General features: G+C 40.0%; 1 protein-coding gene and 1 long non-coding RNA gene across 2 annotated transcripts in view; one reads left to right on the forward strand and one right to left on the reverse strand.

Moving 5' to 3' along the window:
* Positions 1–376: 376 nt before the first annotated feature.
* LOC109035781 (gamma-aminobutyric acid receptor subunit alpha-6) overlaps positions 377–25,906 on the forward strand; it is a 42,947-nt gene continuing 17,417 nt past the window's right edge. The window contains exons 1-5 of the mRNA XM_019049537.2: positions 377–1,197; positions 1,838–1,905; positions 2,283–2,506; positions 8,496–8,578; positions 18,137–18,277. Coding sequence (XP_018905082.2) covers positions 1,020–1,197; positions 1,838–1,905; positions 2,283–2,506; positions 8,496–8,578; positions 18,137–18,277 — 694 coding nt within the window. The 5' untranslated portion in view covers positions 377–1,019. The remainder of the gene's footprint in view (positions 1,198–1,837; positions 1,906–2,282; positions 2,507–8,495; positions 8,579–18,136; positions 18,278–25,906) is intronic.
* The window catches only part of LOC140226059 (uncharacterized), a 44,998-nt gene continuing 25,100 nt past the window's right edge, over positions 6,009–25,906 (reverse strand). The window contains exon 2 of the long non-coding RNA XR_011900882.1: positions 6,009–6,259. This is a non-coding gene — a long non-coding RNA (uncharacterized lncRNA). The remainder of the gene's footprint in view (positions 6,260–25,906) is intronic.

Genomic DNA, 25,906 nt, shown 5'->3' on the forward strand with positions numbered 1-25,906 from the left:
AATGCATGTAGACCCGAATAGGCAAATTAGTCACCCGTAAGAGGTATTTTTGGACGCCATCTTGGATTTTGGCCTGAAAATGACCTTTGAGCTAACTTTTGACTGAAAATTCGGACTCTACGATCAAAAATACATAAGAATCGATACCTGACACGACGTATTTGCAAACTTTAAATTTTTTTACCCCAAAACCGCCATTTTGGCCGCCATCTTGATTTTGGGGGGGTTTGTATGAAATTTGAGATGGCCATCATAGATTTTCTTTTTCTAGACATCAAAACGAAGAGATTGACGTATCACACAATATGCCTTCACAAACCTGCACACGGGACATATGTTTTGTTACGTATGCCCCCGGACTAAAATTTTTCGTACCGAAGCTCAATCATCGGCCGTTTCCGAGAAATAGATACTTACCTAGTGGACGGGTGCTCTGGAACACCCGGTATACACTCACGTACATACACACCATCAAACATGGATTTGAATGGCATATATTTTCGTGATCTACGACCCGTGATCGGTGCTCCTCACAAGGTCTCAGGTCTGGGTGCGACATCGTGCATCATGGTGTGGGTGTCAGAATGCAATAGTGTAATTCCATCCAGAAAATACTTGCGCTGCAAACTTCACAAATAACATGAAACTTCTAACAAAAATAAACACCCATGTAATTTTTCATCAGTGTAAGTACGTCACCTTCATCGCAGTCTCATTCTGGACACACTTACTGCCGCCGGGGACTCAATTCGATTCGTCACGAAAATTAGAAGCATCTCGTACCTGAACCCCGTACAGTAAAAGTGTATGTATGGTGACTGGCAACTTGGAGCAAAGTTCGCAGAAATAAGAGCAAGGGTCAAAGCAACTTCTAACAAACATCTGCACGTTTGTTGGCAATGTTTTAAGAGATCCTCAATACGATAAAAGTTATTTGCAGACCTGTGCGGCGGAACTGCCACATCCAAGGGAGTGAGACATCCATAGATCCAAAAACTAGGTGTCTCAGCGCACGTTACATGTGTTCCGCCCCTAACAATAAAATGCTCATTCCGCTTCTGGTAGTAGTCGTTTGGATTCCACCCGGTATGTCTCTCACCGATCAACTTCGTGCCTTTGGGGCTAACGTTACCAATGTTTTGGACAATATGTTGTCACCAGCCAGCTATAATAAAAATATTCGGCCCAACATCAAAGGTAGGTGTTTAATTAACGCAGGATTTAACTTGTTTTAATGTCACGTGTTTCTGATTGCCTAATGTCTCTCTGACTAGCAACTATTGCCAATGCGATATGCTTTTGAAATTAGTATGGATTTTAAAATAAAATATGAAAATTGAATTCAGTCAAGTATGTAAAGAAGAAATGTGGATTATCTTTTACTATCCTACTGTGATTCGGCACCATATTGAAGACATTTTACCAACAATGAGTTCAGAAAAATTGTCAACTTTTTAGGCCTTTGAGCGACCTAAATAATCGGATGTTGGGGTGAAACATTTTTTAGTACTTACTTACGTTTGTCATCAAATGGAGCCGGCTAAAGATATGTTGTTAAAATCATAAAAACTTAACCCTAAAAAAAAACCCCACATCACGGTAGTTAAGTAGGTACATCCGATATCCAACTAATAGTTGCAGTGAATGATGCGTGGTGTTAAGTTTTATCCAAAAAGTTGACCCCTTTCTGTCGAATTTATTTTAATTATCTATCAGGAATGTACCTATAAATAATGATTTATTCAAAAAGAATCTCCAAGTCTGTAGAATGGGTTTAGAATCTTTATTTTAATCATTCGAGGGATTCAAGCTTAACTAATACCTACTTACCTTTCAGGCAATCCTGTGACCATCTCGGTAAATATGTACATCAAAAGTATTGGAGCTATTTCTGATAATGATGAGGTGAGTCGGCATTATTTTGAGTACCTATTCTTTCCATTCTTTTTTGTATTTTCATTTTTTTCTCTGTATTATAGGGGGTCTGTCGCGGCCCCTGACAGCTTCGCAGCCCAACCTCCGTGTTTTATTTTTTTCTCACTTTGTGATGGACACGACAATTTTTCTCTTTGATACATTGTTAGTACCTATGATTTTCGATTAAAAATTTTAAAGCTCTTTGGCTTGTTGGAAAAAATATATACAGCCCAAAAGATAGTATATTTTTTATGAAATCTCTAAACTTGAATTTCAATTTGAATCACTGGCGATTCCGTGAGGAAAACTTAATTATTTTTACGCGATAAGTAACTCTCTCAAAGTGATTCGTTATGCCTGCGCAGGAATTCACGATGGATCTTTATTTTCGTCAGTCTTGGCTCGATTCTCGCCTTAAATTTCGACTTCACGGCGTTGAAGAGATATCAATGTCTTGGCTCTTCGTTGACAAAGTGTGGAAACCAGATACGTTTTTCATGAACGGAAAGAAATCCAGCTTGCACAAGATCACCTCTCCCAATAAATTCGTCCGGCTTCGAAAAAATGGCTACCTAACTCTTTCAATGAGGTACGAAATTTATTGTCCGAGAAATCTGCATGTTCCGATCGTAGGATCCTCACAGTAAGTAATGCTCAGAATAAAATGAAAAGTATTGCCTACGTAGGAGCACTAGCTACCCGTTAAGCCTATAGAGATCTCCAACCGAGAATGGTAGCCGCTACTGTATCTTACACGAATCCGTTCAACTTTTTTAATACCTACACTGAAAAAAAAGATTGGTAGAATTTACCATTCCTTCACGCTGTATTTCAAACAACATCCATTCAGATAGTCAATTCTGCCAGAAGAAAGGCAAACGTTACTATTATACTGGTACAGGTAGGTAACCATTCCTCTGACAAAATCGACTTGAAGATTGGTAGAATTCAACATTCCTTCACGCTGTATGAAATACCAGCGTGAAGAAATGGTCAATTCTACCAATCTTTTTTTTTCAGTGCAGATACCTTTATAAGCTTGAATTTCGCATTCCTTAATTTACTCCAATCATTGATGATAGATTAATAAGATTGATAATCCATTCGGAAGTGGTTATTTTTAGGTCCCGTATGACCGTTTGTGGTACAAGTTTGCGGCATGGCTTGATCTTTACGTAGGTATTAATGTCAAGGTAGATTTTTACAGGTATGGCCAAGTTGAAAAGAGGTTGTTCTATCCCCCATTAGATTTGGCCCCCTATCAAATATGATCCATCTTTTCAGGAATGATACAGTAGCATGCGAGACGTTCAAATATGGCGGTCATTTTGACTTACGCCCCCCCCCCCCCCAGAGAGGGAGGGCGGGGGGTTAAAGACAAAACCTTCAACTGTCTATAACTTTTGAGCGAATAATCGGATTGAGTTGAACTTTTTTTTAAATGAAAGATCTCAAAAAGATCTATCTACTGATACCAGAAAAATTGAAAAGAAGGTAAAGTTAATGCAAATTTTTAGCAATTTTTCAATTTTTTAGGGGACAAAATTTTCAATTTGGTCGTGTTTCGGCACCGCGCAATGACTCTACTAAAACAAAAACCAGTTTTTTAGATTCTACACTCAATTTCCCATAAGATGGAAAAAACTGCATCCTGGGGAAACGTTTAGATCGCGAGCTATGGCTCGTCAAAGTAAGCCCCGCGCTGAGTGCGCGCCCCTTGCGCTGTTCGCATATCCTCTACGCATCTGCCACCGATCCTGTTGCCCCTCCTCCCCCTTCCTAAATGCAAATTAACCTTCTACTACCCAGCTTTCGTATATATCTGCGTTATAGGTACGTGAAAATTTCAGCAAGTTCGTGATTTCCAGTGGAATTGATGCTTTATTTCGCCCCCCCCCCCCCCCAACCCGGCCACTGTGCGATATATGCGAAATATTGTGCGAAAAAGAAATATATAAATTTTCTTGTTACATGTTTTTGCTGATGTAGCACCCTGTGACTACGAGATGGAATTGAGGTAATTTTTTATCCCACCTCCCAACCTCCTTGTGTAACTGCTTTCAATTCACTTAATAAATTACTTTTTCTATACCTTTTCTGTTCATTTTAGCGTGTGATCTAGAAAACAAATACCTCCAGTTAGACACAAGAAAAAACTATTACAACTTGTAGGCAGGGGCACACTTCAGAGCCAGTGGCCAGGTTGGGGGGGGGGGGGCGAAATAAAGCATCAATTCTACTGGAAATCACGAACTTGCTGAAATTTTCACGTACCTATAACGCAGATATATACGAAAGCTGGGTAGTAGAAGGTTAATTTGCATTTAGGAAGGGGGAGGAGGGGCAACAGGATCGGTGGCAGATGCGTAGAGGATATGCGAGCAGCGCAAGGGGCGCGCACTCAGCGCGGGGCTAACTTTGACGAGCCATAGCTCGCGATCTAAACGTTTCCCCAGGATGCGGTTTTTTGCATCTTATGGGAAATTGAGTGTAGAATCTAAAAAACTGGTTTTTGTTTTAGTAGAGTCATTGCGCGGTGCCGAAACACGACCAAATTGAAAATTTTGTCCCCTAAAAAATTGAAAAATTGCTAAAAATTTGCATTAAATTTACCTTTTTTCAATTTTTCTGGTATCAGTAGATAGATCTTTTTGAGATCTTTCATTTAAAAAAAAGTTCAACTCAATCCGATTATTCGCTCAAAAGTTATAGGCAGTTGAAGGTTTTGTCTTTAACCCCCCGCCCTCCCTCTCTGGGGGGGCGTAAGTCAAAATGACCGCCATATTTGAACGTCTCGCATGCTACTGTATCACTCCTGAAAAGATGGATCATATTTGATAGGGGGCCAAATCTGATGGGGGATGGAACAACCTCTTTCCCATCAGCCTGTGCGCGAGTCACATGACCCGTAACCAAAGGCATAAAGACGGAATGCTCGTATCTAAAAGCACGGGGAAAAAGTGAAGCCTGGTTTAGCGCTGGGTGCTTGTGTGAGTGTGTAAATGAGTGCGGGAATTAATGGCGGCAAACGGAAATTTGATTTGAGCTTGTCCTCTTGAGTTTCCACATTTCTTCTTCTAAACGTGTTTTAAATGCCTACAACGAATATATTAAGGAAGCTGGGACATTGAATTTTTGTAACCTACTTTTGCTCGGTGACAGGCAGTAATCTCAGATAAAGTTAGTTTTTCTCCTACTCATGGTGGTCCTGCCGGTTCAAACAGGCCGTCACAGTCCTAAATGACCGTTACTCCCAAATGAAATTAATTGGTCTATAACGGACCTGAAATAACCTAAAGCCAACAAAATATATGTGGGTAAGTGAATTTGAGAAAAAATCAACCCAGAATACTTTGTTTACGCAATTTTATTCAGTTCCCGCCCTACATTTGAATTTCAAACTTGTCCCGATTTTGCCGCCAATCCTCTAGCCAATAGTAGAAGTGGTTGAAAAGAAGCTTCATTTTTTGCTTTTAGCGCTCCGTCTTTATGTCTTTGCCCGTAACGTAAACAAAGGGGCCCGTTTGATCGCGCGATTATCAACTTCATTGAATGTATTGCTCTATTTAAACATCATAACATTAATTAGCTTGTATTGACAATGATAGGTAATAAGATCCTCAGGAACAATTAACTTAACTACAGAAAATTAATAACGAATTATTACAAAATTGGACGAACGAACCAAACATAATCAATAAATCACAATGATAAAAACATACATAATGGCGGTCGTCAACGGGCTTAACTGAACCAACTATGCCTCCCCACGCTCTTAGGACGTGATCGGAGAAAAGAAATTTCATCGAATGAAATTTCATGAAATTTCTTTTCTCCCAATGAAATTTCTTCCGACCGACAAAATGTCAAAAATGCTTATTTTTTCTAACAGAATTTGTTTTTATTTTTAAAGAGAATAATATTCGTCAATTAGACCAATTGGAGCGCGGTCTTCTCTCAGCTCTTCTCTTCTGGTCTTCTCTTACTCTTTCTCTTTTGGCAGTTCTGGCTCATCAAGGGGAGGGGGACCGGGCACCCTAACCTCAATTTTTTTTTTTTTTTTTTTTTTTTTTTTTTTTTTTTATTGAGAGTTTAGTGGCTTCTATTCCTTTAGGAATCTACAGCCATCTATAGGCACTATTTATTGTCCGAAGACATCAGGGAGTTTGGTAGACATCCATGCTCGGGCTTACAAATTTTCACGGATTAAGGCCGAGCGAATTCTGCTTACAGATCCACTCGTCAGTTCCATGAAAATTTGTCGCCACCACCGGGATTCGAACCCGGGACCTATTGACCTAGAGTCAGACGCGCTAACCACTAGGCCAACCTGGCCGGCAACCTCAAATTTCAAACTGTTAATTTCTGAAAAAAATCATTTAAATTGTTTCAATGATGGTTCAAGATCCCTCCCTCCCTTTTGTACCAAAAAAGAAGGATATACTATTAGGGGGTACTAGGATTCTTTATAGTCAAGAAATTTGTTTTGCTCCAAATATGAAAGCTAACGTCTTACTTTATCCGTAAAATTTATTTTGGTGTTCAACCGGTACGGCTGTGTGTTCAACCAAAATTTAAAAAAAAAAATTCAAAATTATGTTTTTGCTGTTTTACTCAACTTTCTGGGCATTTCTAAAGTTCCCTTTCACAGTTTACCACGTGCAAATAAATGAGCTTAAGGAGATTCATAAGTTTCAAGGGTTTAATCCTGAATTCTGCGTGTTAAATGAAATTTCATTATGAAATTTCCTTTTATAATCTTTCATGAAATTTCTTAACTATGCTTCTTGGGCTTTGGCCGCTTCCGGTCGCCCAATCTACGAATAAATAAAAGAGACTTTTTTTTTACTTTTAAAGGTAGTATTGTAAACCGTTTAAATGCGTACCTAATTAGCATTAGTTTAGCTTTTCTCCTAAACAGTTATATTAAAAGAAAAAAGAATTAAGAAGAATTTTCTGAAGTCTAACAGTGTTAATTGTACAACTTTCTTGTGTGCAAATAAAAAAAAGAAAAGAAAAAAAAACTTATCAAAAATGTAAAAGCACGTATAAAAACTTTGATTTCGCATTACATTTTCTTAAAAACAAAGTCTTATTCCTTAAAAACGCGTGTTTACAAAGCGCTATCGGCCCTATTGATCAATCTTTCAAATGCATAGGTTGGCAGCGGCACTTTTCTTGTGATTTTCATTATCCACGTTGTCGCCCTTTTGGGCTAAGAGCCACATAAATCGAGTTGTTTATACTCTCCCTACACTCTATCCTCTGACATCGATCTTTCCAAAATTTCTTGGAGATCTGGAAGATTGGAAAAGAGAAGGGCTTAAGTGGACTGTATTTTGCAATTTGGACCTATAAATTCCGGCCCGGTTTTATAAAACAACGTATGTGCCATTAGTTTCCCTATGCACATAAGTGTTTTTTCAGATGAGCGAGAATTTATAGGTGCAAATTGCAAAATGCAGTCCAAGTGTGAGTAGTCGACAGACGTAGAGTCCCTTTACAGAGAGAGAGTCCAGACAACGCGGCTCATGGATGTCACAAACGGGAATAAATATTACACAAATTGAACGTTTTTCGTAATCTTTGATCAACTCATTCCCAAATTCCTGTCTCCGTTGCTTCTCTCAATCTCTCCTTCCTTCTCTCCGTTTGTTCCATGCCGTGCCCCCAATTCCCCGGTCCATTCCAGTTTATAATCTTTGCCATCGGTGAAAATCAGTGGCGTGCGGTGGGTTCAGTGACAGGGCAAGCTCTAGCGTTCGCCATCCGGGGGGGGGGGGGGGGGGGTTAACGTAGCCTCTTTCCCTTCCCCCTCCCCCTAGCCTCCCTAGAAAATTCTTAAAATTTTACTCTATTTGCTCTATTTTTCGGATGAAATCTGATGGAACGTAACGTCTTGAAAAACTGTATTTTTATTTTTTTCTCTCTTATTTATGATTTCGTTTACTCAACTTGTTTCGAATGTTATGGAACATTGGAGGACGGCTTCTTACTCATAACTCCTAATTTTGCCACTTATTTGAGGTATTATAGTTTTTATTCTACAGCATTTAGAATTTTTTGAGTTACTTAAATTTCCCAAAAAAAGAGGCTTTCTGCATTTAAAACCATTCAAGTGAGCGAAATTTTATAGAATATAAAGGAATTTGCTCCTTTGAAAATGTAATGTTCATTTCCATTTGTGACACTGTGGAGGCCTAAAATACGAAGACCAATCAGAAATGGATACGTATACCTGGTCTTTACTCTCAGTATAAAAGGGACTCTAGACAGACGAAGCCAGATGGAGGTGTAGAAAGGGCGCAAAAAGTAATTTTTGCAGGCTCATGGCATAGTAGAGAGACACGTTGACTCTTTGGTTTCGAGGGGATGCAAATTTACAAAAATTGGACCGAACTTCGAGCTGGATTCATTTCATTCTATAGTATATGGAAGTCATACCGTACTATACGGCTACTAAAGTCTGAAAAAATAACCTCCAGTTGTAAAATACGTAACTCGTTTTGTTTCCAATGGACGTATTCGATTTCTCAATCGTGGTATTTTCTTTTTATTATTTGTTTTCTTTTGCACAGGTTGACCGTCTCTGCATCATGCAAAATGCATCTTCGAAAATTTCCGCTCGACACACAAAACTGTTCCCTCCTAATCGGAAGTTGTAAGTTGCCATACCTACTTTCGTTCTGATTGTGAGAAATCGTCAGAAGATCGTACAGTTGCAAGAGATCGAATAGCGGAAACCGCCATTCGACTGATATTTAGTGACTACGCCATTCGATATAATATCGAGCTCTTAGTTCAAATCAAAACAGACTAACATACCTATTAACCTCATGTGCGAATTCGTCATGAGGTAATTGCGTATATTTATTAAAATTTAGTTGTTGATCGGTCATAAATCAACTAAAGACTCATTAAACACGCAAAATTTCGATTGTAAGAAGCACTTGAAGGTAGAGTACCTATATTGAGAGAGTATGGCCACTGGGCCCCATGGAGAGGCTTAGGACCCAAAAATGGCGGTACTTTGTTTTGGTTTTTGTGGATGGGAGGGGGGTCATTGCCAACTTTTGACGGTTATCACCAACCGCACTTGCTGCCAACCTTACTACATCTAAGATAATTTTTCTCAAAAATTGCACACGATTAGCCTTAAAAATATGTAAAGATGTCGCAATAGTGCATTTGAGTAAATTTCTCGTTACGATAAGCAAAGAAAACTACATTTTGAGTCATTTTGCATTACATTAATTTATGGCGTCCGCCATTTTTGGGTCCTAAGGGCTCCATTTAGCCTAAGATGGCTTAGCCAATCAGAGGTGGTAACCCCAGTGGCCATACTCTCTCAATATAGGTACTCTACTTGAAGGCATTTAATCACCATGTCGTAAGGGGCGCGTATCAGAAACAAAGCTCTGTGTTTGTTCACAATTGAACCAAGGGTTGGATAGGCTGCGTTGCTAAAGTCGCCGGAGAGCTCTCCGGAGTTACCCGGAGACGTAAACAACCGTTGTTCTGACTCCGGAGGCATTACCCGGAGACTTGCTACGTCATGCTACGTCAGTCTCCAAACTGCTCTCCACCTCTCCGACCTCTCGAGGTCGGAGAGATACGTAGACTGACGTAAGCATAGGCGTTTAGCATTCTCGCGCGTTTTTTTCTGCTCATACAATGAGTTTTAGAATTTTCAAATATTTAAAGATGAAAGTGTTTGTGGATTTCATTTTTAACTTTGGGAATATAGAAACTTAACCTAAAATTGAAGTGTAAACCAAACAGAATCCGGCGGACCTTGTCTCTGGGCGGACCCAAGGACGCGGAGAGACTGGAGAGATGACGTCAACCCTTCCGGGTAATTCTCCGAGACTCTACGCTCCCAGTCCTCCGGAGAGCTCTCCGGCGACTTTAGCAACGCAGCTATATTATATCGAATGACATTACGTAACCACTAAATCAGACTAAGTATTAACAATTGACATCCTAAATGCATGCCGTCATGCAACGCTGATGTTCCCAAGTAGCAGTGATCGCGATAAATAACGATTTTATCGCTTGGTTATCGCGATTATATCGGTGGCAATATATAGAGATATTATCGCATTAAAAATCGCGATATATGGCAATTAAATCGATACAAATCGCAATTTTTGGTTCAATAAAATCGTGATAAATTTTTGTCATTAGAAGTGGAGATTAAATCGCCATTTATCGCGATTTTTATATTTCGAAAATATCGCGATAAATTGTCGGATGATAAAAGCGCCATATTTTATCGCGATAAGATCGAGGATAATCGCTCATATGTTGATGATCCTGGCGATTTTATGGCCGATAAAATCGCAATATATGACGATTTTTTCGTTGAGAAATGCTACTTGGGTTGGGCAGACTTCTCCTCGGAAAAAAGTCGTACGAAGGTTGCCAAAGTCACCCCTAGGTACCTACATCTAGTCCCGAGTCAGGCAGCTCATGACTTTAGTCCAAAACGTTGGCACCTCGGCGAGGCAGTCCTACGAGGATGAGCTATAGTAAAGCCAAAGCCATGGTGTCTAGTGGTGACAAAGTGGTTTCGGTGAAACTTTTTAGTCTTGAAATATCTCGGATTTGGAAATCTATCTGAGTTTTGCCGAGTTTCAATGGAGTTTTTTAGGACGATCTAGCGATTCTTTGAATGTGTGAGTGAATTTCGACAAGACCCCTCAACATGAGCCTCTGTATAAGTGCGTACGTATTTTACACGAATTTTCGAGACAATCTGCAGTCGGAAAAGGGAGTGATACATTATATGGATACAACCATTCGATTCTGGGGGTACCAACTGTTCCCAACAAAATGCTCTTCTCTTTAGGCCTTGTCTCGACGGCGCAACTGTTGAGGGAAATTGGCGCAACTGTTGAAGGAAGGAAGTGTCTCAAAAATGTTTCACTTATAAGTGAAACTTTCAAGGTCAGAAATCTGGAACCTCAACAGTTGTTTACCTTCGATGTTTTGAATTGATAAACGCTGGTTACACGTGAAGCGGGAGTGTATTACGGGTGTTTTTTTCGGAGCGGTTATTATTTAGAAATATTTGTACACATTTCAGTATCAATTTTATATTTTCGTTTGTAGCATATCACTACAGCAGGAAAATAAAATTTTATCGAATATATTTCCTTTTTATCCATATCTGAGTAACGTTATTGTTTTTTGTTTTATACCTGGTCGACATAACGCAAAATATTCACCTCCCGTTCATAATTATCAGTTCAATTATCTCAATTGACATCGTTTAACCTAGAAAAATTAATATTGTTCAAATATTCCCGCCTAAAAGTTCCAGGAACACATGCGTGCGCGTCGAGACAGGGAATTTCGGTTGGTGCAACAAATTCGCTGCAGTTGCACCTAATTCCCTCAACAGTTGCGCCGTCGAGACAAGGCCTTATGAGTTACCTACTTAAGAATCTAGTTCATTAATTTGCAACTCAAAGTGAATTGCTCAATCTTCAGGGATTAATTCTTTTAAAGCTTATGATTCCCAATTTTGAATCTTAGAATCTTCGTAAATTTCATTTTGAAAACAAAATCGAATGACTGATTAGGAATGCGCAGTGAACTAGGTTTATCTTTCTGGTAGGCAAAACTATTTTCAATTTGGGCATTAGTTTTGGCGTAATGGCGGATTGTTTACATTCTTCGGTATCAATGGGCCTGTTGCAAACTTTTGCTAGAGCAAAAATAAGAGTTGTTTCTTATAGATAATGCCTCAAAAATCACGATGAGCGCATCGGCAAAGTCTGAAATGCACTCATAACTTCACAATCTGCGTAAGAAATTTGCGTTTTTTTAAGCTTCCCGCTTCAAAAACGATACTACGGCACAAGTGAACATTTTGTTAGAGGAGTCGCTCCATCGTCGGCGATATTCATCATGGCCGACGCTTGCGCGCAGTTCCGCGCGTAATTCGAGGAGAGTTCAAGGTCAATCAATTCGGGCGTGGAAAACATGACCGTTAAAACACGCCGATTGTTATCTGGTCTAATCCAGTTCAGGTATTATCTCGTCCCATCACACGTGTTTTGGCGGATTGGCGTCGGCCATGATGAGTATTGCCGACGATGGAACGACTCCTTTTACAAAATGTTCACCTGTGCCGTAGTATCGCTTTTGAAGCGGGAAGCTCAAAAAACCACAAATTTCTTACGCAGACTGTGAAGTTATGAGTGCATTTCAGACTTTGCCGATGCGCTCATCGTGATTTTTGAGGCATTAGGTATCTAGAAGAAACAACTCTTATTTTTGCTCTAGCAAAAGTTTGCAACAGGCCCATTGTTCCGAGTGGAGGGTTTTTCAATTATTTCCTTTTAAACTCTACAAAAATGTCCTACAATGACTTATTACTGTCTAAATTATTGATTCATCTCTTCAATTAAACATGTGTGGTACTTTCGATGGTTCCACCTCTTGTAGTGAAAAACTGAATCATCGAGCACTTATCTGAGCCTGGTCCTTGGTTTGTGACACTTCCTTTAAATGGGTAATTTTAGTTTTAGAAATGTTTGTTGACAATAAATTGAGAGCAATTTTGTCTTAACAGCAAAAGCACCTTTTTAATTAAAAGTTCAATCTATTATATAACCTCCATATTTATTTCTTTCTTTCTTTTCTTTTAGTGTATTTTCCGAAGCAAAGATACACTATTGCGTTCTCCCTCATGGTGGGACCTAGACCTGGGAGCATGTAAAGAGCACTGATCTCGAGTCGTAGATCACGAATATATATGTCATTCATTTTCTGTCATATGTATGTATGTATGTATGTATGTATGTATGTATGTATGTAGTATGTATGTATGTATGTATGTATGTATGTATGTATGTATTTATTTATTTCAGCCAGCGTAAGGATTTTTCAGTTTTCAGAGCGTTGAGCGGCAGTTAATTTTTAAGTTTCTTGAAACGAAACTTCTGGGGTTTATAGTCCCCTAAGAGTACTTTTAAACTGTGAAGAAAAAATCGGAATGCGTTAATTACTTTTCGCACAGCGAGGGGTCAATGTGGGGGGAGGTTTAATTTTGTCCACGCGATAACTCGAGTAAAAATGAATATTTTGAGCTGAAATTTTGATGGTAGTTAGTTATCTACTAAGACTGGTTTCCTATTGAATTTCAGTGAAATCGGCCAACGCGTTCCATCATAGTTGCAATTTACCGTTTTTACGGTTGAGGGGGGGGGGGGGGTAGGAGTTGCGCAGCCAAGGGGAACTGTTTCTTGAAACATATCTGTGGCAAGAGGGGTAGGGTAAATGATTTCATTCCCCAACGTGACACTACCCTTCGGAAAATACGCTCATGCCGCGGTAAATGCGCGGACTACAAAAAGAACCGTCCCCTACTTGCCGGCAATCCCACGGAAAAAGCGGCAGGGTTTTTTTTTTTTTTTTGCAGGTTTAATGGCTTATACCTCTTCTCAGAGGTCTATAGCCAACTGTAGACAGAGATTTAATGTCTTTATAGATAACAGAGCGATAGGGACTCCATTAATTATAGGCCCGAAATAGGCTAGGGGCCCGAAATTGTATTAGATAGGTATCAGACGGAACGAAATGAACGTGTCCGAGAGATAATGGGCGTTGAGCGGACGATTGTGCACGATATCATGACCAAGCAATTGGTATGGTATGGGCATGTGCAGAGAATGGCTGATACCAGGTTGCCGAAGAAGGTGTTGGAGTGGGTCCATCTAGGTAGGCGACGAAGAGGGCGTTCAGCCAAACGGTGGGTAGAGGGCATCCGTGAAGAGATGGAGAGATGCCAGCTTCCGGAAGATCTCTACCATGACAGATTCCTGTGGAAAGTAGGCGTCGCAGAGCGCCCTAGCGCGCTGTAAAAGTGGCTTATACATACACATCAGACGGATTCTTAAAGATCAGGGCCGAATCAGTCCTCTGATCGTTTCAATAACTACTATAAAAGAAATTAAGATCAAAGTAATCCCCAAAGGAACCAAGCAAGAAAAAGACTTACTATTAAAATAAAACCAACCCAAATAGGAAAAGACAAAGGAAAACCAAAACTAAAGGAAAATACAAAGTGAGAGGAACAGGAAAAAACATAAGGACTCAGTCCCATTAGCATTAGTTAGTTAGTAGCAATAGAGAAGGAGAGGTAGAATAAAATACATGCGGTTATCCAAAAGTCACCTACCACCCCTGTAACTTTTTCCCTAATTGAGAGAGAAGTTTGAAACTTTGGCAATGTTCCTCGGTCTAAAGTAACAACTTTTTGGTCCCCCCAAAATTTTGAGGGGCGCCCCCCAAGGGGGGCGGGGGCTAAATTTTTTTTCGGAAAAATCGGTGTTATGGCCGGTGATATGGATTTCCCGTAATTTTTTCGCCGCCCTTTTAAAGTTTTTCGAAATTTCAAAATCCCAATGAGAGATTCGTTCTTCTCGTGCCGAAATACCCCCGGTTACCAAGTCTCATACAAATCTAACGATAAGAAGCCTATATATCCACTTCCCGCTCTAAGCCGCGATTTTAACCGCCGCCATTTTGAAAATGACTCACTTTTCTGGAGAACTAATGCCGGAGTTGAATTTCTCGTCCCGAAAAACCCGATGATCTTGAGTTTCAGATCAATCCGCCGATAAAAAACGGAAATGCCAATTTGCCGCCATTTTGAACTTTAACCGGCTTTGTCAAAAATCAACATTTTGACCTGCGGTTTGCGCCAGAAATTTTCTTTTTTTATCATCTTTCGAATGAGGTATCAAAAAGGGAGTTGCCATTTGAAGAAAAAAAAGTTAGCCCCCGCCCCCTAAAATCTTGGGGAGACCAAAAAGTTGCTACTTTAGACCGAGGAACATTGCCAAAGTTTCAAACTTCTATCTCAATTACGGAAAAAGGTACAGGGGTGGTAGGTGACTTTTGAATAACCCTGTATTTCATTTCCTTCCGTAGTTTGGAAAATCGCTTTTGGCAACTGATAAGATATACTTAGTCCCTATGGATGAGCTTACTTTATTTGCATTAACCCACGAGGGGTTCGTGAAGCGGACCTTAGAGGGCGTGAAGCGTCGTTGGGGGTTTGGGTCGCGTTGCGGTCAGGGGGCGCACCCCCTAGTTATTAATAGTATGAACCTATAATTTAATGTCAATACATAACTCATTGTAACACTACCCCATACATAACCCCTAAGTAGTATAACACTCTGGCATAGAATAATAAATAGCTTCGCTAGCTTCGTCAGCTAGTTATTATTCTATGACTCTGGATTGTAATACCTACCTACCCGATCAACTTAATGCTGACATATAACTCGTATATGCTTAGCATTACACTTTTGAGTGTAATACTCGTTTATTGTTGACTTAGTTAATGCTAACAAATGACTCGTATATGGTAAGCATTACACTGCTGAGTATAATACTAGTATAATGCTGACCAGCGCTTAATGCTAACATATAACTCGTATGTGCTTAGCATTACGCACTGCTGAGTGTAATACTAGTATAATGCTGACCAACTTAATGCTAACATATAACACACATAGGTATGGCTAGGATATAATCATTTAGTGTATCACTAACGAACTTAATTCTCACATATCTGGTATAGTACCGACATATTGCTAACATTACGTTACTCAGTAATATGCTTGAAAACTTAATACTAGCACATTGCTATCAATATGCTAACATTACACTCATTTTTAGCAGGGAAAAAAACATCAACATAACACAGATATGGACAAAAAGAAAATATATTCGAGAAAATTTTATTTTCCTGCTGTAGTGATATACTACAAACGAAAATATAAAATTGATACTGAAATGTATACAAATATTTCTAAACTAGCGAAATGCCCGTCACTAAAGTCACGGGTCTAGAGGCCGCTAAAATATCTACAACCCCGAAAAAATGGTGGTAGGGGAGCAAGACATGCCATACAAAAAAAATGATAAAATCGATAGAAAAATGAGTTGTGGGGAGAGGATGATGGAGCTAGAAAAATTAGCTGTGGGTGGAAGGGGAGGTAGAATTAATGCTGGCAAAAAAATTAGAACTAACCTAGCGATGATTTATTAAAAAAAGAAAGAAAAAAAAATGGAAAAAAAAGAAAAAAAAAGTTGAAATAAAACATCAGCTGATAGCAAACAAAGGTTACCAAGGAAACCAAGGAATGGAACTTTTATAAAAACTATTTAGTGGAAAACAGCGTAAGTAGGGCACTTACGTTAATTACCGTTTATAAGTAAACGGTAAATGCGATTTAACCGAAAATTTATACAGTTCTTCATAAGACCAAAATTGCAAAATTTGAAGAAGCTAGCGTAAATCTAACGATAGTTATCGTGAACGAAAGAATTGCTGACATAGGTCGGGTAACTTTTATAGGTGGGATGGGATGGGATAATAACTGCTCAGAAATAAAACACCCGTAGTAAACTCTCGCTTCACGTGTAATCAACATTTAGCAATTCAGAACACGAAGGTAAACACCTGTTCGAGGTCTCAGGTTTCTAACCTTGAAATTTTCACTTATAAGTGAAACATTTTTGCAACACTTCCTTCCTTCAACAATTACACAAAGTAGGTGCCTTCGACGGTTGCGCCGTCGAGACAAGGCCTTAAAATCGTTCGAATCGTTCGTTTGTGAATGCAGAAAGCCTTCTGCATTCACAATACACGGTCTCGCCGAGGTGCGTGTTTGACCTCGCAGTGTTTGGGTCGTGAATTCTCTTCATGTGCTGCTTACTTACATTGAAATCTCTGTAAATGGAAAATAATGAGGTTGATGTAGGTACGCGAGTCAATGACGTGCCTTATCAACACATTGTGTTGGAGTTCACTGCTCGTTTTTTTTTTTTCTTACCCCCGAAGAATGTTACGACTCTTATCAGTTTGGTACAAAGACGGAACTTTTCCCCCTCTAAATAATTTTGAAATTTGAAAGTTGATATTTTTTGACTCGCCCTCTGAGGGATTGTGATATGCAAGTAGGTAATAGTTAGAAGGCCCCGGGACGCTGTCAATGATGAGTTCATATTTTTATATCCTGCGACTTCTAAAACTCTTCAATGACGATCAAAATTAAACAAAATCATACAAAGTACCTACCTTCTGACAGTAATTTCACTGCACTATAAGTTCAGAAATGAACACATTTCCAGTAGCGTCGCTCTGAGAAAAGTTTTTCTTATTTCTGCTGGTTTAATGGCTTCGTGTCTACCACCTTCAGCCAATTTTAGACAATGTTTACTGTCCGTAGACATCGGATCTCCATGCTCCAGGCTTTTCCAATTTTCAGGGATTAGGGCCGAGGAGAATTTGTTTCAGCAGATCTACTCGTCAATTCCGTGAAATTTAGAAGCCACCACCTGGATTCGAACCCGGGACCTATTGACCTAGAGTCAGACGCGCTGACCACTAGGCCAACCTGGCCGGCTTCTGAGAAAAGTTATTCTCGAAAATAGCGCAAGGAACGCGAAATTTGAACTTCGGTGGGTTTTTCAGCGCGCTCTAGCGGATTTAATTTCAGTCATATAAACAATTTTTCACACAAAATATTTTCATTATAAAAGTTTATCTTCAAAATTTATTCATTTTACTTCTCAAATGACTTTAATGGTTGAAAAATAAAAGAATAAGCAAGATATTTGCCAAAAACGGAATTTTAGGCCATTTTCGAATCATACTTTTCTTAAATGGCGGCTTTAGTGGTGGGAATATCTTTACACAAATGTAAAATTCTGACTGAGTGTCCAAAAATACTTAAGAATCACTCAACAAAAAGTTTTTGGGAAATTTTCTCCTAAAGCCCTTATCTTACTAGGACCTGAGCCCGAAAATGAGGCTCATGCGCTAGGTAACTTTGATAGGATTGAGCTTATCGGGTTAAAATCGTCGCAAAATCTTCGGATCATGTTTTAAGTTTGTTTTTTAGGAAGAAGTCATCGATTGACGGGTGGACGTAATCAAATTTTGGACTTTCTAAAATAAGCTGAACCCTAATCCAGCACCCTGGACCCTGCACCCAATACCTTTATTTTGGTTCGAGACTTGGAGTCGTCAACTAGCTGAATCACTTGGTTTGCGAGTTAGATCGACCACAGGTGAGGGTTAATTGAAAGCCTCATTCTGAAACTCGAAGTTATACCTAGTGTGCCTCTAACTCAAAGAGCGACTTTGACTTTTTTATCATGTGATTAATATTATCTTCTGAATCTACAGTTGCGTATGCAAGTTCGGACATAATTTATAAGTGGTCCGCGGATGGAGAACCGGTGGCAACAGAACCAGGAATGGAGATGGCTCAACACAGTTTAATCGCAACTAAAATTCAGAAAAACTTTCTCGTAAAAAGAGACACAGGTAAGAAAAGTTATAAGTACATCTTGAATGGAGAATTATGTCAGAAAATATGCTGTGTCAACCGTACTCAGGGCGATTTTAAAATACCAACCATGATTCCCCTCAAATTTTGACCAATAGACCGTTTTAGTCATTGACGTATAATACAATCTAGACCGCGCAATAGGAAAGAGGTTGTTCCAAAAACGCCGATTTTGGCCCCCCCCCCTGGATTTGGCCCAAAATTTGCTCAGATGTTGTACTAAGTGTCCCTGATGCTTGGGTAAAATTTCAGCCCCCTCGGATAATTAGGGGGGAGGGAGCAGGGGGGCAAAGTTGCAATTTTTTTAAAACTTTAAAAATCGATATCTCGCGAACGGTTTGAGTGTAAGTGTTGCGGTTTGCGCTAAAAAACGTCAAAAAATATTCTCTACAAGAATATTAATGCTGTTTGCAAGGTTGCGTAATTTATCGCGGTCATAAATCGATTTTTTCGATTTTGAAGGTTCGACTTTTTTTCGTTTTGCGTCTCTCCTCTCTTTGGAATCGTTGCTACGTGAATAAATACCTGTTGAGGTGATTCTCCATAAAATTCTGCATCTACTACACTTTGTTTGATCTTGGGGAAACGATTCGTTCGTGAGTTATAGCGATTTTTCTGCGCGTTATCGGTTACGCGCGGGCGGCTTATCGGCGCGGCGGCGCTCTATCCCGCGCGGGCAAGGCAGAGGTTGTTTCACCGCTAGGGCCTTATATTCATGCTGTAGGCTGTATTTATCGATATTTTCTCCTCCCCCCACCCTTCCCCTGCAATAAATATTTGTTTAATACTTCGTTATACAGGGTATCCCAGTCCACCCGTAACAGGTCTTTTTCTCGGTTGGTTCAGGTAGTACGAAGTGGGGGGCCGCGGGATTGAATAGGGAGTTGACCCCAAGGAATCCGAATTACATGGTCCCGATGCCCCCCATGCCCCCCTTGGGAGGTAAAGAGGGGGTCACGATCCCCAAAGCCGGGAGACATTGTGCCTCCCCCTTTTATCCCCCGAGGGTGGCTAGGGGGGCATCAGGACCATGAAATTCGGATTCCTTGGGGTCAACTCCCTATTCAATCCCGCGGCCCCCCACTTCGTACTACCTGAACCAACCGAGAAAAAGACCTGTTACGGGTGGTCTGGGATACCCTGTATAACGAAGTATTAAACAAATATTTATTGCAGGGGAAGGGTGGGGGGAGGAGAAAATATCGATAATTACAGCCTACAGCATGAATATAAGGCCCTAGCGGTGAAACAACCTCTGCCTTGCCCGCGCGGGATAGAGCGCCGCCGCGCCGATAAGCCGCCCGCGCGTAACCGATAACGCGCAGAAAAATCGCTATAACTCACGAACGAATCGTTTCCCCAAGATCAAGCAAAGTGTAGTAGATGCAGAATTTTATGGAGAATCACCTCAACAGGTTTTTATTCACGTAGCAACGATTCCAAAGAGAGGAGAGACGCAAAACGAAAAAAAGTCGAACCTTCAAAATCGAAAAAATCGATTTATGACCGCGATAAATTACGCAACCTTGCAAACAGCATTAATATTCTTGTAGAGAATATTTTTTGACGTTTTTTAGCGCAAACCGCAACACTTACACTCAAACCGTTCGCGAGATATCGATTTTTAAAGTTTTAAAAAAATTGCAACTTTGCCCCCCTGCCCCCTCCCCCCTAATTATCCGAGGGGGCTGAAATTTTACCCAAGCATCGGGGACACTTAGTGCAACATCTGAGCAAAGTTTGGGCCAAATCCAGGGGGGGGGGGGGGCAAAATCGGCGTTTTTGGAACAACCTCTTTCGGCGAGACTAGAGTTCCTTCAGGCGAGACGATAGGCAACCCAGCCAGTGTACCGGCAACATGTACCGAGACATTGGAAATGCCAGTCTTGCCAGTGCCGTCAGCCGTTGCCTGGTACGCTTCGTTCGTATATCCGGCTGTATCAACTACTAGGGGGCCCTGCCCCCTGACCGCTACGCGGCCCAACCCCGGGAGGGCGCTTCGCGGGCCCTATACGCATATGTATAGGCAAAAATGTTCTTCCATTTTAATACACCATTTTGTATTCGAGCTGCATCGATTTCAAAATTTTTGACGTAACACTCAGATTTGTAAATGATGAGGAATAGCTGGATGTACATAATTTCACAGTCCACTTACTGGAGAAATTTCCATTTATTATGTTATTTTCAAATACTTAATTTTAAAAAAAAAATCGGATTTCGACCGTTAAGGATTTTCTTACGATTATGAGTTCTATACAGGGTGTACCAAAAGTCCGTCCCACCCCTGCTAACTTTTGAACGAATTGAGCTAGGGTAATGAAACTTTGGGAATGTTCCCATCTTAAAGGGGACCATATTTTTTTTTTTTTTTGGGGGGGGGGGTCAAAATTTTGGTCTCCCCTCAGGGGGGGCGCGGGGGGCCCCCAACTTTTTTTTTAAGTGGCAACCCCCATCTCGTGATACATCATTCAAAAGAACATAAAAACTAAGAATTTTGGCGCAAACCGCAGATCTTAATTATCTTAATTATATCTTAATTTTTGACCGAGTTATGATAGGTCAAAGGTCAAATTTCACCAATTTTCAAAAAATCATAACTCCGGTTCAAATTATCGTAAAGAAAAAAATAAAGCGGGAAAATTTACCAAATTATGTCCGCTTTTAAGTAAAAATTGCAGAAATCACTTCGATTTAATTGTAAGGGGGGGGGGGGGGCTCGGACCCCCAAATACGTCAATTCAAAGGTCATTCAATTTTCCCGCGAAATAAGCCAATTTCCCCTAGATTTGCCTCCACAATATCTCAGTAAGGTCAAAATCAGTTCAACATTACGTTGGCAAGTCCCCAAATTTCGGGAAAAATTTAAAAAAAAAAACGAAATTTAAACTCAGAGTCCCTTTCTACCCAGAATTAAGACAACTCACTTTTGGTTGGGCTGAAAGTGGCCTAAATAAAAATCCAATTCTGATTGGTTCTCGCTCATGGAGGCCGAAACGAGTGCAACAAGATGGCGGTACCTCGAATGTGAACAAGAATAATGAAAATATTACCTAATTGTGGTTTATCAAGAGTAAATTGTTATTTCCATCGGTCTAAAATGAAAATAGATTAAGAAATTATTCACAAACCAATCTAATTTTCGTTTTAATTGATCAATTTGTTGATGTTGTTGTTTTTGTGTGACAGACATCGCAGGATTCCTGATCCTTATCCCTCAATATCGTTTGTTTGGGTGCACTCGTTTCGGCCTCCATGGCCAGCCAAGGCCGGCTGCCAGTCAGCTGATGATCGAGTTGTCTTAACTCTGGGTATAAAGGGACTCTACTTAAACGCTCAAATTTAGTCACCTTACATTTCGTTTTTTTGAACTTTTTCCGAAATTTGAGGACTTGCCAACGTAATGTTGAACTGATTTTGACCTTACTGAGATATTGTGGAGGCAAATCTAGGGGAAATTGGCTTATTTCGCGGGAAAATTGAATGACCTTTGAATTGACGTATTTGGGGGTCCGAGCCCCCCCCCCCCCCTTACAATTAAATCGAAGTGATTTCTGCAATTTTTACTTAAAAGCGGACACAATTTGGTAAATTTTCCCGCTTTATTTTTTTCTTTGCGGCAATTTGAACCGGAGTTATGATTTTTTGAAAATTGGTCAAATTTGACCTTTGACCTATCATAACTCGGTCAAAAATTAAGATATAATTAAGATGATTAAGAACTGCGGTTTGCGCCAAAATTCTTAGTTTTTATGTTCTTTTGAATGATGTATCACGAGATAGGGGTTGCCACTTAAAAAAAAAGTTGGGGGCCCCCCGCGCCCCCCTGAGGGGAGACCAACATTTTGACCCCCCCCCCCCCCCAAAAAAAAAAAAAGATGGTCCCCTTTAAGATGGGAACATTCCCAAAGTTTCATTACCCTAGCTCAATTCGTTCAAAAGTTAGCAGGGGTGGGACGGACTTTTGGTACACCCTGTAATCCTCAAATGTACGTTGGTGAATCCCTAATATCGCATTAGATAAATTAGTTATACCCAATGTATCGAAGCAAGTCCCGAAAGTGAGGTTATGTTACCCCTTTGTTTACACTCCAATTTTGGACTCTGTTCATCACTGATTCATGAAAAAAACAATTCTGCGCGTCTCTTAGATTACTTTTTCTCCTAGCAGATACTATCTAAAATGACGAAACCTAAACACCCGCAACTAATTACTTGAGTATTGGACACCAATATTTGTTTTCTCCTTCCTAAAGTGTTGCCCTTCATTCGTCCCAGCCATAAATCACTCAGTTTTGTTTCATATGCATATAATTCTTCCGTCTAAACATTCCAATTCATAGGTAGTATTGTTTAAATCAATTTCAGTTGCTACCTTCAGAGAAGAGCTTCAATGACGCTGTGGAGAAATTGTCTCCGTTTGATCCTATCGATGTCGATAAGGTTTTGAAGGTACTTCATCGATAACATTAGACTTATTGAACACTGACATTGACAGGCACTTATTGGCATAAGCTCAGTAAAGGTACCTATATTAAGGTAAGAGGCATTCATTAGAATCTTTTTATAACATCTAGAGAAAGGTAAGTATAGGTACATAGCGGTGAGCGGGTTGTCCAACTACAGTTTTACTTATCCCCACATGATGTCCACACACATGTGTACCGTCGCAATAACAACCTAGAGAAATAAACAATGATTACGAGCTCAGTAACGTATTTTCAATCCACCAATGCCTCGTCCTTTTTCATAAAAACGAAGAGAAAATATTCTTCCGAGTCCCAGAGAAGAATGTACCTAAACAAAGGGGTAACATAAACCTCACTTTCGGGACTTGCTTCGATACGTTGAATAAAACTAATTCATCCGATGCGATATTGGGGATTTACCAGATGGAAACGTACATTTGAGGATATATAGAACTCATAATCGCAATTAAGAAAATCCGGCAGAAACTGTCTGGAACTACCCTTAATTAGCGTTTGAGAATTGACTTTCCGTTCCTTACGGGAAATCCCATGTAAATCGAACCGACCGAATCCCGGTTAGGGCAACAGGCCCAGAATCGCGATATATCTCGAAATGTGACGTAACACTAAAACGGTCTATCACGACCGGACGGTCTTAAACGAGCAGACCCGTTCAGCTGAAGCCATAGAGTACAATAGAGTCGCAAAGTACTGGAGCGCCGATGAAGCCAATCCATGAACAGGCGTTTCCGAGCCGCGTGTGCTCCGAAAAGTGTGAACCAAGTGTGAACCCAACGGCATTTTGTAACACGGCGGCTTATGGAGAGATCAAGAACTGCTTGTGTTTTTTCGACATTTTATAATTCAATCAGCATTAATTTTTACAAATTTTGCTATTAAAAGGTAGTCAAAGCCATAATGAATCTATTGATGTATATTACTCCTGGATAATAATTATATTGGGATTTAATTTCTGACTTATACAAAGTGTGAACCAACCGGCATTTTTTAATACGGTGACTTATGGAGAAATCAACGACTGCTTGTGTTTTTTCGACTTTTTTAAATTCCATCTATATTAATTTGTGCAAAATTTGCTTTAAATAGATATTCAAAGCCATTACAAATCCATTAATGTATGTTACTCCTGGATAATATTCATCTATGGACTCAATTTCAGACTTATTACCGGCCTACTTAGCTGGTTCAATGTGTGTGGACCTCTTTGTAGCGGAGCCGAGTCGGGGAGTGGGGAGCGCTGAGCGCCAGTCTCTGCGCGTGCGTCATCGCTAGTCGCCGCACACTATAGTCTCTCGTGTACTGGACAGAACAGCCTCCAAAAGTGGCTTCAACGGCGATCCAGTACATTGCGACTCTATTGTACTCTATGGCTGAAGCAGCTGAATTCGTCCTTTTTTACTGCAGGTGTAGGTACATAGTGGTGGTTGTGGTAGTGGTAGTGGTTGTGGTAGTGGTGGTGGTAGTGGTAGTGGTAGTGGTAGTGGGAGTGGTAGTGGTAGTAGTAGTAGTAGTAGTAGTAGTAGTAGTTGTAGTAGTAGTAGTAGTGAGTAGTAGTAGTAGTAGTAGTAGTAGTAGTAGTAGTAGTAGTAGTAGTAGTAGTAGTAGTAGTAGTGGTAAGTTTAGTGTAAAATCACATTAGCAAGGCGTAAAGCATAAAGCCTGAGACGGTCAGGGGGCGGACTCCTAGTTATGAAAAAAAAGATTTATGGAGATGCAGTAAATGCAGAAGAAATGATGTAATTCCAGTTGAAAAATATGGATCCACTCGGGGGAATCGACTCATCTGAACTATTTGAACACTGACCAAGTGTAGGTAATAAGAGGAGGGACTAAAAAAAGAACCCGGAATTTTGCTGTGATTTGGCAACGATTAAAAATTTCCAGGTTCCGCTGCTATATAGAAGGTGAAACTAGAAGCTATGAAGAAGAGTTGCTTGGCCAAATTGCAACGGCGTAGCAAGTTCTATTTCGTTTTGGTGAGCCTTCGCGTGAGCGGTGTCCGGCGAGCTCGTCGTTATTTAAGGTACCTACGCGATTTTCTTAGGCAACACTCAGCGCTCAATTTTTGTTTCTTATCAGGTAAAAACACGGCTTTCTTTGTCAAACTTATTTGAAGTGTTGCCAATGAAAGACATGCTTTGTCCAGATTTTAAGCGTAAATGTAGGTTTCTCGATTTTAAGGGGACTGTATCGCCTCAAACATAAACGTCTTGCAGTGGCGTGGCGTGCTTTCCGATAAATCGATTGTCATCCCTGGTAAAAATGGCAAGTGCTCAGATCAGTAGCACTTGCCTTTGGAACAGACCTAAACACTGATGTCAGTGCTGCCGGGCGCTGATCTGCTACATCAGTGTTAGGTCTGTTCCAAAGGCAAGTGCCTCTGATGTAAGTGGCACTGACCTAAGTGTCTCCGACGTAAGCGGTGTGGAAACTCCCAGAAATACTGTAGAGGCAAAAATTTAGTTAATTACCGATCCACCAGGTACGCTAATTCACTATTTGACGACCAGGGAGGGCTACTGTGAGTTTTCCATCACAAGTAATCATCACAATCTTCAGTGGACAACGCTCGTTCCCATGCGGTCTCCAATCTAAGTACTAACTACGCCCGACGTAGCTTATCTTCGGTGATCGACCTAGCGACTGAACCACTACACTACCTGCGCGTGTAAGTGCTAGGGGCGTAATTATGTCATTTCAGGGCCCCCATTGGAGTAATTTTGACAGCAAATGATGATTTTGTCTTTGAATTTGAATCCGATACTTAATTTTTTTATTATTCTTTTTCAATCAATCAACATGAAAATGAAGTTTTATATGTTATGTTTTTTTTGAAAAAAAAAAATAGAATGCATTAAAATTCAAAATTATAGCTGAGGATGTAAAAAAAATAATCAAAGTTGAGATGATACAAAAAATATAAATTAGCAGATACAAAAATTGAAAGTACTTAAAGGAGTAAAAAAGTTGGAAAATAATTAAAAATAAATTGGGAAAATTTTAAAAAAATTAAGAGTGGAACATTTTAAAAAGAGTTAAAACTGAAAAAAATTAAAACCAAATTTAATTTTTTTTTTTTACTCTTAAGTTAAAAAAATAATAATGCTTAAATAACTA

The sequence above is a fragment of the Bemisia tabaci genome, chromosome 1 (assembly GCF_918797505.1).
Source record: "Bemisia tabaci chromosome 1, PGI_BMITA_v3".
Lineage (NCBI taxonomy): Eukaryota > Metazoa > Arthropoda > Insecta > Hemiptera > Aleyrodidae > Bemisia > Bemisia tabaci.